Consider the following 12,828-nt stretch of genomic DNA (forward strand, 5'->3'; position numbering starts at 1 on the left):
TGTACCAAATCTATATATATATATATATATATATATATATATTAGTAGTAGTTAGTCATTAAGGAATTGGTGTGTGTGCATAGTCATAATCAGATAGAGAATATCTCTCTCCTCTTATCTCTCTGGTAGCCATAGACATGGTGACATGAGTTGCAGCACCTACTCGCGCTTTGTCCCTGTCTGTCTCTCTGATAAATGACAATTCTATTCCTGTGATGCCCTGCACTGACTTGTCGTGCCGGCTTCTTTCTTCTTAGAAGAGAAGAGAAGATCCCTTTCTTTCCTTCTCTGTCTGTCTGTCTGTCTCTCTCTCTCTCTTCTTCATCTCCACTAATTATTATGACTACTAGAAAGCTCAATTCCACTGTAATTATTCTGCTTCTCTCTTTCCTTCTCTACCTCCACTGTATTAATTAATGATTACATAAATATAAAGTCTATACTGGATAATAATTACTATCATCTTTGATTTCATTCTCTCTGTTGGTTGACTTTTCATTATCATTGACAGTCTATGTGTTTGGATCTCTCTTGTGAATCTTGAATTTTCTTTTCTCTCTTTCTTTTTGCACTCCCTGTGAATTGGAGCACAAGCTCAATCTGGTAGTATTTTCTTACTTGAAAGCTAAGCAGTTGCCTGGACTTTGTGTGTGTGTGTATGTGTGTAGTGATGGATCAACATTAGTAGAGATTTGTTAGTGGTATCATTCACAACTGTAATTTAGAGACAAATTGGGTTTTTTTGCACGCAATTCCATATTGTTTGGAGAAACGTCAGTGTTTTCCCCTGTGAAAAAAAAGCTAGAAGGGGAATTCTGTCTTCTTCGTGTTGAGTTATTACATTACATCTATCATCATATCCCAAAATTTGTTTTTGTTTATGTTTTAATCATGCGTCTTTAATCATACAATCTCGAATGACAGGACTTCCTAAACCTTACCACTGTAGTTCTTGTAATTAATGATTCAAAATATCAAATTGGTGGCCTTGCCTTTCCAAGTTTTGACTTTCGAATTTGGTATGTCGGTGAACGATTTGACCGTTATAAGTTTATTTGAAGTTCCTGTGTTCATAATACATTCAATGACTGAATATGCTCTGTTGATGCATTCACAGTTGGAAGTAACCGAGGATATAATGAGTAGGTATATTTGAAATTCTTTTAGTCCTGCTCAAACCGGCATAAAGTAAATGCTTTTTATTTACTCCTCTTTCCATTAACTGTACTCCACATTCTGCTTTCTCGTTGCATCACCCCAATAAAATCAAGTTGATCCCTCCTTTCTGACAGGATTCTCATGGAAATGGAGAGGCAAGTTTGCCGTGTTCGCGGCCTGACAATGGATTTAGTGATTCACTTACCCTTTTCCATTCTGAGAAGGCAGTGCAGGAGCTTCTTCAACAGACTCCAATCCAACACACTGATGACCATCTCATAGAGTTCTCAGAGGCTCTTAGAAGTATGTTTTCCCTTGACTTTTTGGACCTGCACCTTTCTTTTCTGGAACTATTATTTTCTGTGAGCACCCATCTAATGTGCAATTTTACAAATTAGCTGTTGCGAAGGCATTAAAACAAGCTGCCGAAGGAAAGGCTTTTGCTCAAGCTGAGGCTGCTGAATGGAAACGTAGATTTGAACTGGAAAGGGCACAGAATCAACAATTACAGCACAAAGGTTTCTCTGATGATTAAACAACATGGATAAATAGAAACATATGAGTTTCGTCCATGCATATCTCACTTTTTTCTTTGATGTTGCAACCCAGTAATTTTATAGGGGGGAAAAAACAGTTCAATGAGGCCTATCTGAATCATTTTAATTCTCCTGCAAAAATCACTTTCTAAAATTCATTTCTCTGTTTGGTGCAACTTTTATTGCTTAATATTTTGCAAGCTTCATGTCTAGTTCCTTTGATTTCTAAACTTCCTTTGGCAGCTTTCTGCTGGTATCAATAGATCATCTTGTACTACCGAATCAGTAATTAGTAGCCCTGACTGCATGCAGTCCATCCTTTGTATTTTGTAAGGTTCTCTATTGTTTCAAACTTTTCATCTCCTCCCTAGGATGCCCTTATCCTGTGATTTTTTTCTATTGGTTATAAAAATAAGTATTGTGGTCTTACATTCATTATAAAAATAAATTCTAAGAATTATTTCATCAATATAGAGAATTGTTACCTTTCATAATTGGTTGATAGATTCCTTCATAAAAAAATGCATTTTCCCATGAATATGGAGAGTGTATCAATGCCGCAACTGTGGATGAGCTGTTATTCGTTATCCTGATTTATTTTAATTGGCACGTATATATTTTAGTTTTTCGTATAGATGGTTGATATGTGAGAGCCTATGGGGTAGTCTTCTGATTTCTCCAGTATTCAACCCCTCCCAGTTCAAAACTGCTATTTTTTTGGTTGTTGTTAAAAGCAACTTGTTCTGATATATTCAGTGGATCTTATTATGATGATTATTTGGATTTATCATTCATCGGCAATGTAGATTTCTTATTGTCAACAAGCATCCTCAACCATGGGGCCTGACAATGTAGATTTCTTGTTGTCAACAAACATCCTCGACCATGAGGCCTGTAATTGGAAAAGAAGAGGGACACTGTTTATTGTTGATAATGACATGATTGAAATCCACCTCGTGCATAAGAAATTCATATGATGCTATTGTGCACGCCATTGAACACTATTGTACTTCGTATCATGTCTTTATCTTTTAACCCACTAACAAGAAGGCAATATAACAAAATATTTTTTGCATGAAGGCCTGTCTGTGATCATGTGGGTTCATGTGCGAGCATGCACACTTGTGTGCATGTTTTGTGTATATCAAGCATTCTGATAAGAAATGTATTGCCAATATCTTATGAGCATATCTTTGTGAGTTTTTTTTTTTTGGAAGGAATTCATTGCAAGTGGCTTTGGAGCCAAATGGCATCTCTTGGGTTAAGGTAAAATCATGGGTTTAGTCATGGCATTCATGTTTTCTTAGTGAAGAAAGGTGAAGATTGAAAAACTATGATGGAAACCTCCATGGGTGACAAGAACTAGAAAACCATGAAATAAAAAGGAAAGTTGAAATGTAGAAACTCACAATTGAAGTGTATTAGAAAGGGCAACTCAAATTAAGGTATAATGATTGTACTGCCTAATAAGTGATTTCCTTCTTTCCTTGATCTACTATTATATAAGATAAATTACCATTGACCAAGGTTGAAAATTCTCTCTTCCTTTACAAGCATACTTCCATGCCTTTGTCTGGTTATTCAAAACTAGAGTGTATGGCTAGTGTTGATCTTTGTGTGGGCTACTGAAAGGTAAAAGATTTTCATGAGTGAAATGGGATAGCACTGACAATAAATCATCGAATAATGAATTCTAGAACATTTCCTAACATTGAACTTCAGGGTTATCTAAATGGGTGTGCTTGCTTGAAGAATTTTAATAGCATGTAGCCCCTAAGTTGATATAATTGATGTTCTCTCTACATCTTCTCTTTAGCTGTCTTTTTGTAAGTTCCATATAGCTATCCATTTTCACTAACACAATGATGGTAGATCCTCTGAATATCAGTTTCTTTCTTATTTTGCTGCCTGTAGAAAGTTTTATTTTCATCCCTGCAAGAGGCATATAGAGGGATTATTAACACAAAAATGTGACACTGTGCCAATGAGATGTGACCCATTGTTCACTTTGAGGTGGATGGTAAGGCACCATGTGTATTGACTCATAGTTGTGTTCAAGCACACTAAAAAAGGTCAACAATGTCTAGGTCCTTCCAGATGAGCTCCATTGTGACCCAATCATTCCAAACCTCCATTCTGAGCAAATTAGTTTTGCATGTTAGGCAGTTTGAAAATCCTTGTGATTATTGTATTGCAAGTTTTATTTTGTACTTGCTGCAATTAATAAAACAGAGCTCATACTTAATCTAGTCTTGGTTTATTGGTCTCTTTCATGTTGAATCATGTGTTTAGCTTCTGTGCTCTAATTAGATCAGTTATCTCATTTAAATATACATTTCTTTCTTAAATTTGATGGATGAATATCTATTACCAATCTCATAAATACAAAGACAGAGGAAGTTTAATCCAAAAATAGTACTAATTCCCTGCATATTCCTTAAATTTAAGATTTGTGCCTTTTTACTTGAAGACTTTAAATGATTTCATTGCTGAATGAGGGGCCTTTATTTTATGCTTTCTTGTAATAACTAGAAAATATGATAAGAGAAAACTTATATGAGCTGTTGGATCATATTCTTAAAGTGGGACCCGCTTGTAGGTCCTAGGTCCCACAAATTCATCCGTTCATGTGTATTCTTGAAGATTTTTCCTGTCATATTTTCTTGGTATTTAGCATTACTCTTCTTTTATTGTACATGTCCATCAATAACTTTGTCATTTGGTCTTCAAGATCCTTTCTGTGGGGTTTTAGCCATCAAAGATTCTCTCAAGACTTTTACCGCTTCCATTAAATATACTACGTCCTCTTATCACATGCTATATTTGGGGTTTTAGCCATTAAAGATTCTCTCAAGACTTTTACTGCTTCCATTAAATATACTACGTCCTCTTATCACATGCTATATTTGTTTATAATATGATGTTCAAAAAAGATTTATTTATTATTTTGATGCCCAAACATTGCATCAACCATTTTATAGTAGTTAACTTGTAAATGGTAAATCATAACTTTCTCATTTTGCTGAGTCCTGTTGTTTTAGTTGCTTACTGTTTGTGTTTTTTTTTTAATAAAAAAATAAAATCATATAGGTGACTCTATGTTCAATCTGTTGTTGTTAGATGCATGCCATGCTCATTGAAGCTGAAATCTGTGTAATTCCTCATGTGGAGACATGCTTGATTGTTTGGTTTTTGTGTGCCTGATGGTGCTTAATTAAGTTGTGTCTTATTTCTAGTTTTTTTGTCCATTAAATATTACACCATGTTCTGAGTGTTTCAATGTCTGATTTTGTCCACTTCTGAAGGAACGGCTTTGGTGACTTGTATTACAGGAAAGTCACCAGGGGAGTGTAATGGTGATATTAATACTCAGCAGATGGAAAACTCAACTAACCAACCCATGCTGAGAAATGAAGCAAATGAACAATCTGAAAATTGCTGTACAAATGGGCTCTGCTCTCATGAAATTCTTCATGATGGAGAGACTGACTCCCATGCCAAAGCAGTTCAAAACAAAATGATGAGAAAGGTAATTTTCTTGTTGTGGCCCCGGCTGATACACAGTTTAGTTTGTTTTAACTACTTGTTTAATTGCACACTAGGTTCACAGCATCACATGTTTGGATGGGAACCAGCTAGTCCTGGTAATACTATACCATCTGTTGATGTTCTCTTAGAACCTAGAAAGTACTCTTTATAAGCTTTGCTAGTACTGTTGCTTTTTTTCTTTTTTGCTTGTTGATTTTTGTGATCATTTAAATGAATTGACACAATTTAAGTCCAAGGAAGTTCTTAGCTAATGCAACATTGAAATTGTGCTGGTGAATCTGGATATTATTCATGTTTTGACAAATTAGATTTACATTTGAATCCTGAGACAGGCATCTTTCAAGCTTTCATGGTGGTGTAAAGGTGACATTAGTGATCAACACAAACATGATATTGTCTCTTTTGAAAGAGGAAATATAACAGCTGCAGGGCGCAGCAGCAAACAGGTATTGAGTCGTGCTCTGTCAACAGTAGCTAGAATTTTTTCCCTTCATATCATAAGCAAATTTACATATAAACCTGTTCATTTGTATTGCTTTTCCTTTGAGAAACTCTTAGAGCTCTGTTTCTCCCACTAAACAGTTTACAAGGGCATCTAACATGTGTATGCGCCTAAGAAAAATCTCATTTTCCTTTCAGATTTCTTTGAAGTGGGAATCCAGCCCACAGACTGTGCTAGTTATGACCAAACCAAATTCAACCTCTGTTCAGATTCTATGTGCAGATATGATCAGGTGCTGATGAGATTTCCTTTGGAAATGGTTTCCTTAGTTCCTAGTGTGGTCTCTCTACTTTGCCTCTTTTCATTCATCTTTCCTTGAGGGTTGCTAAATTTGTCCGGACCATATTCTAAATTGGTTGCATGCCATTTATTAAATCTTGCTATTTATCTTAAAGTTTGATTTCCATTCCAGATGGATGAAAGAGCATAAAAAATTAAACATTTATGTAGAACCACGTGTGATGGGTGAACTTCTATCAGAATCATCTTACTTCAACTTTGTGCAAACTTGGAAAGATGGTGAGCTACTAAACATTTATCCTTCTTCTTTTTACATGGACAAGGGTGTTCTTTCAAAAAAGAAATTAAGAGGCAAACATCTGATTACTGTAAGAAACATAGTTTGTTAGCCATGGATCATATTTACTTCCAATGCATCACATTTTGAGCAAATTTTGAAATTTAGATGCTTTTAGTTATTTTGTAAAAGTTATCTTAAGTGCCCACCTTTACATTCAAAAGGGTTGAAGTTAGATGCTTCTCTTTTATGGTCTTTAGTCCAAATTAAAACCTCTAACAATTCTTTTCTTCTGATGCATCACTATGCATAAAGCCTGTACGGTAAAACTGTAAGCACCATGTCAGATCATGGTCTGTTTCATGTTTCTATTTGGGAATCCCTTGCATACTGTGCTATATATTTTGTGTCTTCCATTTTTAATGATGGTTGCAAGAACATCCTGCTTGAACTTGGAGGTCAAGTTGATGTGAGATTACTGACTGTCCAATTCTAGTATGATGCGATAATCCTTTTTCTTGTTTATTCATGAGTATGTATATACAGTCTAGAGAACTGCAATAAGCTTTATCTTCTTTTGCATGATTCAAGCTTCAACATGAAGATGAAATTTAGATTACATCTCACTCTCACCCTTTAGCTCTTCATTAATATCTTGATAATGCACAGGATTGGACTATTTATAAATTTGCAATATTGCTTTGCAGAAAAGGAAATTTTGAGCCTGCACACAAAAGTTGACCTTGTTGTGACTCTTGGTGGGGATGGTACTGTTCTTTGGGTATGTTATTTCAGTTTGATGTTCATTATTCTTAGGTTGATTGTGGAATCCTTTTCTATTCATGCATGGTATAGTTACCATCCCCTGTCTTTACTTGCAGGCAGCATCGATGTTCAAAGGACCAGTTCCTCCAATTGTATCATTTTCTTTGGGGTCTCTTGGCTTTATGACACCATTCCGTATCCTTCATGTTATCTCATTAAGTTCTTTTGTTAAATTGAAAGTGAAATTGACGACATAAAACACCAATTACAATTGTTGACTTCTATGTGACAGAATTTACTTATTATTTAGTCATTTATTTACTTAATACAGTAACTCCCATGTCTTGACTTGAAAGTATTCTTTAACTATTTTTTAGATAGCGAACAGTACCGAGATTGCCTTGATTCAATCCTTAAAGGTCCAATTAGTATAACATTACGACACCGAATGCAATGCCATGTTATTAGAGATGCAGCTAAAAATGAGTATGAAACTGAGGAGCCTATACTTGTTTTGAATGAGGTTACAATTGACCGTGGAATATCATCATTCCTTGCAAATTTGGAATGCTATTGTGACAACTCTTTTGTCACACGTGTGCAAGGAGATGGATTAATTTTATCAACTACATCAGGTAGCACTGCATATTCATTGGGAGCTGGAGGATCAATGGTTCATCCCCAGGTACATTGTAATAACATCTTTCTTTAAGCACTTGTTCCGTGTGCGTGAAAAAGCACTCTCTTTTTCCATGGAAGTTTCCCATTATAAATGTGATATGATTATGTGTTTCAGCATGCTTAGAAGCAGCTATACCAATTATTTTCTGTATATGATGAAAAATTCTTTCAAGAAAACACACCTAGCAGAATCACATAGTTTAGATGAGGGTACCAGGTTTGATGAATAGCACTAGCAAGAAAATGAAGTTATTGAAAGAAGGTAGTATGTGATTCAAAGATACAAGAAATAGCCAGCTCATGTGTACTTGTTACATTCAATCGAAAAGGATCTTAGAATGCGGCTCTTGCTTCAGCATTTTCACCTGGAATGGCCAACGCGGCAGGCTTTTTTTTTATGGCTAACAGGTTGAGTTAGAATAGATTGGCCTGCTTTTCCCCCATTCTCAATGACATGGCCTTGCTGATTTGCAAAACAAAAAGAAAATCCATTATTAAACTACGAGTTCAATACATCAATTTGTAAACCAACAAGCACTGAGAAGTTGCACCCACACTGTGGACATGTAAAAAGTTGACGCTATCCTTTTCTATGAAGAGCGTGGTTGATTTCATTTGGAAGTGAATGTACTCTTTGATTGTTCACATTAGTATTATTGCTATCACTTTAATGCGCGCCATTGGTATTACAAATTTGATGTATTTCCCGTAATTGCAGGTCCCTGGAATCCTGTTTACACCAATTTGTCCACATTCCTTATCGTTTCGACCTCTGATATTACCTGAGCATGTAACAATACGAGTTCAAGTTCCATTCAACAGCAGAAGCCCTGCTTGGGCCTCATTTGATGGCAAGCACAGGAAACAGCTGGCCGCTGGTGATGCGCTTGTGTGCAGCATGGCACCGTGGCCTGTCCCAACAGCATGCCAAATTGATTCCACAAGCGACTTTTTGCGTAGCATCCACGATGGCCTCCACTGGAATCTCAGAAAGACCCAATCTGTCGATGGCCCTCGGGATTTATAATGTAACTTAGTTCATGTTTTTTTCTGGGGTACAGGAAAGCAGTTCCTGCTGGGGTCTGCGATTCGCCGTCAGGTGTCACCCGGAAAGTGTTGTGGAGGGGGGGTAACTTGTAGTAGTACAAGGGAAAAGAAATGGTTACCGTCAGTCAGCTTAAATTTCTCTCAGAAATTTGTACTTCTTTGCGTAGTCATTAAATGATTAGACAAAAACAAATAAATTGTTGAATGTATATACACATGCATATATTCATCAAGACCTGTGTCTTTACCGCTGCCCGCAGCTAGCTGCTGTTCATTGTGTTCCATTCTCAAACGGTTGACTAGGAACAGTCATGGGAGCTGTTGATCTGTAATCAAGCAAGAACCCTTATTTAAATTCAAGGTTTAAGCTTCCACAAACACTATCGATCAAATTCTCAAGAACATGAGAGGATTTAAATTCCAGGTGGTTATTTTTTTTATGCATGCAATGGCTAGACAAGGTATGTCTCTCAATTTAAAATTTTTAAACGTTTTCATTCTTACAAATTAAACTTAGAGAGCTTCGGCGCGATAAATAGGCCTTGACTATATATGCGCGCGCGCGCGAGAGAGTTGTTATCATTCACAGTAACTATTTTACTATACAATTTGGCTCCTAAAATCTCTTGAGAATTTTACTTTGGTCGTTATATTTTATTTTTCTTGCAAATAAATCTTTAATTGAACTCTTTGATCCTCATGCCTTACAATACATTCAATTTAGTCTTTGAATGATTTTTTTTCAATCAAGTCCTTATATTTCAGATCTGCCTCGAGCATGCATGCCACTCTAAACAATAGATGAAAGATGAAATCCAGTGTGCGGGTATCAAAATGGCAAGGAAAAAAAAGAAGAAGAAAGAAACGGCGAAGCTATAACCGTTACAAGGGTTGCACCGAAAGCATTTCATCCACATTAAACATGGCTCCAAGCTCAGAGCTGAAACATGCATTTTGTTGCTTATGGAAAGCATTTCCTCGGCATTGTACCTACGGCTGGACATGGCGCAAAGCTCACTTGAAGGATGGATGTTGCATTAGAAAACTCACGAAAACAATGCTTTGGCACAAAGACAACAAGAAAGGAAAACAATCAACGTCACATGAATTATCAAGGCTAGACAAGAAACTATGCCATATAAGCTCTTCTAGCGATCCAGTCAAAGGTGACAATTCAAGATTCCCTTCAAAAATGTCTTCAGAGAAACCCATCAACAGTGTCAGTGCTGCAATTCAACAAAGCTTGCAACACATATCTCTTAGAACTCTATGCAAATCTATAGCCACTTGGGGACTGATCCTTTTACTGCTCTATACTGTCTTGTTTAACCATCCTAACTGTAGCCAGACTATGAATCGATTCTCTCTCTTTAAGCACAAATGGCCACCACTCTCACCTAATAATGCAACTACTTCTGCGAATGTTACTACTACCCCTACAAGTATCAGCCACATTGTATTTGCCATGGTGAGTTCTGTGGACACATGGAAGCACAGGAAATCATACGTGGAATCATGGTGGAGACCAAATGTTACTCGAGGATATATTTTCCTTGATAGAGATCCCTCGCAGAGATTCCATCCTTGGCCCTCATCTTCTCCGCCTTTTCGCGTCAATGCACCTGTCAAATTTAGATTAAACAGCAGATATGTAACACAGCTTAGAATAGTACGTACAATCATGGAGGCTTTTATGCAGGGAGATAAAGATGTTAGATGGTATGTAATGGCAGATGATGACACAGTCTTATTTATTGATAATTTAGTAGAGGTTTTAGCCAAGTACAATCATACTGAGTACTTCTACATCGGGATGAATTCGGAATGTGTTAGCTCGAATGTTAATTTCTCGTTCGAAATGGCATTTGGTGGAGCCGGGTATGCTTTGAGTTACCCTCTAGCAGAAGCTTTGTCCACGAGGGTGGATGGGTGTATTCAACGATATCCAAGTGTATATTCCAGTGACTTTATTTTGCAGACGTGTTTGGCTGATTTTGGAGTTCCTCTAACGCATCACAGAGGCTTTCACCAGGTATTTGATCATTCTATCAATGTTCATGTAGAAATTAAGCAAAATCAATTCATAAACTAACAGATTCCTATTGATTTATGGTGCTTTACTGCAGATTGATCTACATGGGGACATATCAGGCCTTCTATCAGCTCATCATCAGTCTCCTGTCCTATCCCTTCACCACATCGATGTCGTAGATCCAATCTTCCCCTCCATGAATCGCTCTGCGTCCGTGAACCATCTAATGGAGGCTGCAAAAGTCGATCATTCACGGCTATTGGAACAAACTATCTGCTACCAAAGGAAAAACAACTGGTCTTTTTCAACCTCATGGGGCTACTCCGCTCACATATACGAAAATATACATCCCCGAAGCTTTCTACTGCGACCTATCGAGACGTTCAGACCGTGGCTGAGGATTTTTAAGCCACCATTCTATATGTTCAACACTCGAAGTCTCACCAATGATCCATGCGATGCTCCTCATGAATTCTTCATGGAATCTGTCGAGAAAACCAGAGGGAACCAAGTTGTTACGACCTACACCCGAAAATCACCACGCAATTTGCCACCATGTTCATCAAGTGGCAATCATTCTGCAAATCATATTTCCAAAATTCAAGTCTTTTCATCAGCAACAACATTAAAAAAGGTGAGTTTTCCATCTTTTCCGTCACGTCAAAAGTCCAACATTGTCGTCAGGCTTAGCTCTTGATATTAGCTAGATACATTTGACAACCAAAAACAATTTTGCTACAGTTCGTTAATTAAAATCTTCCTCTTGGTGCGTTTACCGGAAAATAGTTTTTATAAAATTATTTTTTAATATTTTTTTTATTTGTTCTTATTAAAAAATTAGTTGATAAAAAATATTTTACAGTCAAAGAAAAATTTGGTTTAGTTTTTAAAAAAGTTTTTTATTTTTATTTTGAATATAAAACACTTTCTGGAAGTTGTAAATAATTTAAAAATATCATATTATTTGCTGATTATATCAAATTTGATCCTTAAACTTTTGATTACTATATATAAATATTTATTTTTCAATTTCATCCCTTAAAATTTAATTTTTATATTAATTTTGATTCTTATTTTTATAATTCTCATTTTCTTTTTCCTTATCATTTTTTAATTAAAATTTTTTATTTATCAAATTTGATCCTCGTTCTTTTGATTATTATTTATTTTATTTGAAATAATTTATGAAATTTTAATTATTATTATTTTAATTTCTTCATCTTTTAATTTTTTAATTTTTTAATTTTTTATATTTGATCTCTATTATTTTGATTATTATTTATTTTATTTAAGATAATTTATAAAATTATATTTTTTTCAATTTCATTCTCATTTAACTTTTTAATTTATAAGATTTGTTTTGTATTATTTTAATAAACTTTTAAAAAATAAAATATTAATAAGTTATTTTTCAGCTCATTTTCTATGACATAACTAAATACTAAAAAGTATTTTCCAATTTAATTTTTATTACACTATCAAAAAGCAAAAACTAATTTATATTTTTTAAATTTATTTAAAAAACTAATTACTTTCCAATAAATAGGACCAAATAAACGGGCAGAATTGACAGACAACATAAATATAAATTTTGGGCTTAAACGTTTAATAAAACAATTTCCTAAAGAATTTTAACTGTTTACTGATCATCGCATGTTTCTGGTGTATCTTGCAGGCTGGACTGATGGAATGCTGCAACGTTGAAGAGACAGCAGACATGAATATTACACACATCAAGTTAAGGGCTTGTATGAAAGATGAAGTCATTGCCTGAACATGTTATCAAGCACAAATGGAACGTGTTAACTTGATTGTACTTTGTTTTCTTCCTCTTCTTCTCCTGTTTATTGGTACGAGGTTAAGTGTGATGCTGCTTGGTGCTAAGTAGACAACTCCAACCCTCAAGTAGATGACAGTCTTTGAATTTCTAGGCTGTGTTTCAGTGGAATTTCGTCAACCAAGAATACAGTAACCAAATTACCTCATTCTACGTCTCAATTTGCAATTTTCTAAGGAAAAAAACGATTATTATGATTCTTCT

At 35.5% G+C, this 12,828-nt stretch overlaps 2 protein-coding genes across 3 annotated transcripts; both read left to right on the plus strand.

Moving 5' to 3' along the window:
• The first annotated feature begins 42 nt into the window (after positions 1-42).
• Positions 43-9,007, plus strand: LOC105117770 (NAD(H) kinase 1-like). 2 transcript variants are annotated; one of them, XM_011015528.1, is made up of 12 exons: positions 43-366; positions 1,293-1,461; positions 1,557-1,676; positions 5,027-5,223; positions 5,297-5,338; positions 5,576-5,689; positions 5,883-5,977; positions 6,158-6,264; positions 6,970-7,043; positions 7,144-7,222; positions 7,405-7,712; positions 8,427-9,007. In XM_011015528.1, exons 1-12 carry the CDS (start codon positions 340-342, stop codon positions 8,733-8,735), a joined length of 1,641 nt encoding a protein of 546 aa, XP_011013830.1. In that variant the 5' UTR covers positions 43-339; the 3' UTR covers positions 8,736-9,007. The 2 variants fall into 2 exon arrangements, with proteins under 2 accessions (XP_011013830.1, XP_011013831.1); XM_011015529.1 differs by lacking the exon at positions 5,297-5,338 and having other exon boundaries at positions 44-366.
• Positions 9,008-9,270: 263 nt separating this feature from the next.
• On the plus strand, positions 9,271-12,748 carry LOC105117772 (uncharacterized). The gene is made up of 3 exons (XM_011015531.1): positions 9,271-10,787; positions 10,882-11,421; positions 12,463-12,748. The coding sequence occupies exons 1-3, from the start codon at positions 9,564-9,566 to the stop codon at positions 12,559-12,561; spliced, it is 1,863 nt and encodes a 620-aa protein (XP_011013833.1). The 5' UTR covers positions 9,271-9,563; the 3' UTR covers positions 12,562-12,748.
• Positions 12,749-12,828: the final 80 nt, after the last annotated feature.

Source organism: Populus euphratica, unplaced genomic scaffold (genome assembly GCF_000495115.2).
Source record: "Populus euphratica unplaced genomic scaffold, PopEup_1.0 scaffold1524.1, whole genome shotgun sequence".
NCBI lineage: Eukaryota > Viridiplantae > Streptophyta > Magnoliopsida > Malpighiales > Salicaceae > Populus > Populus euphratica.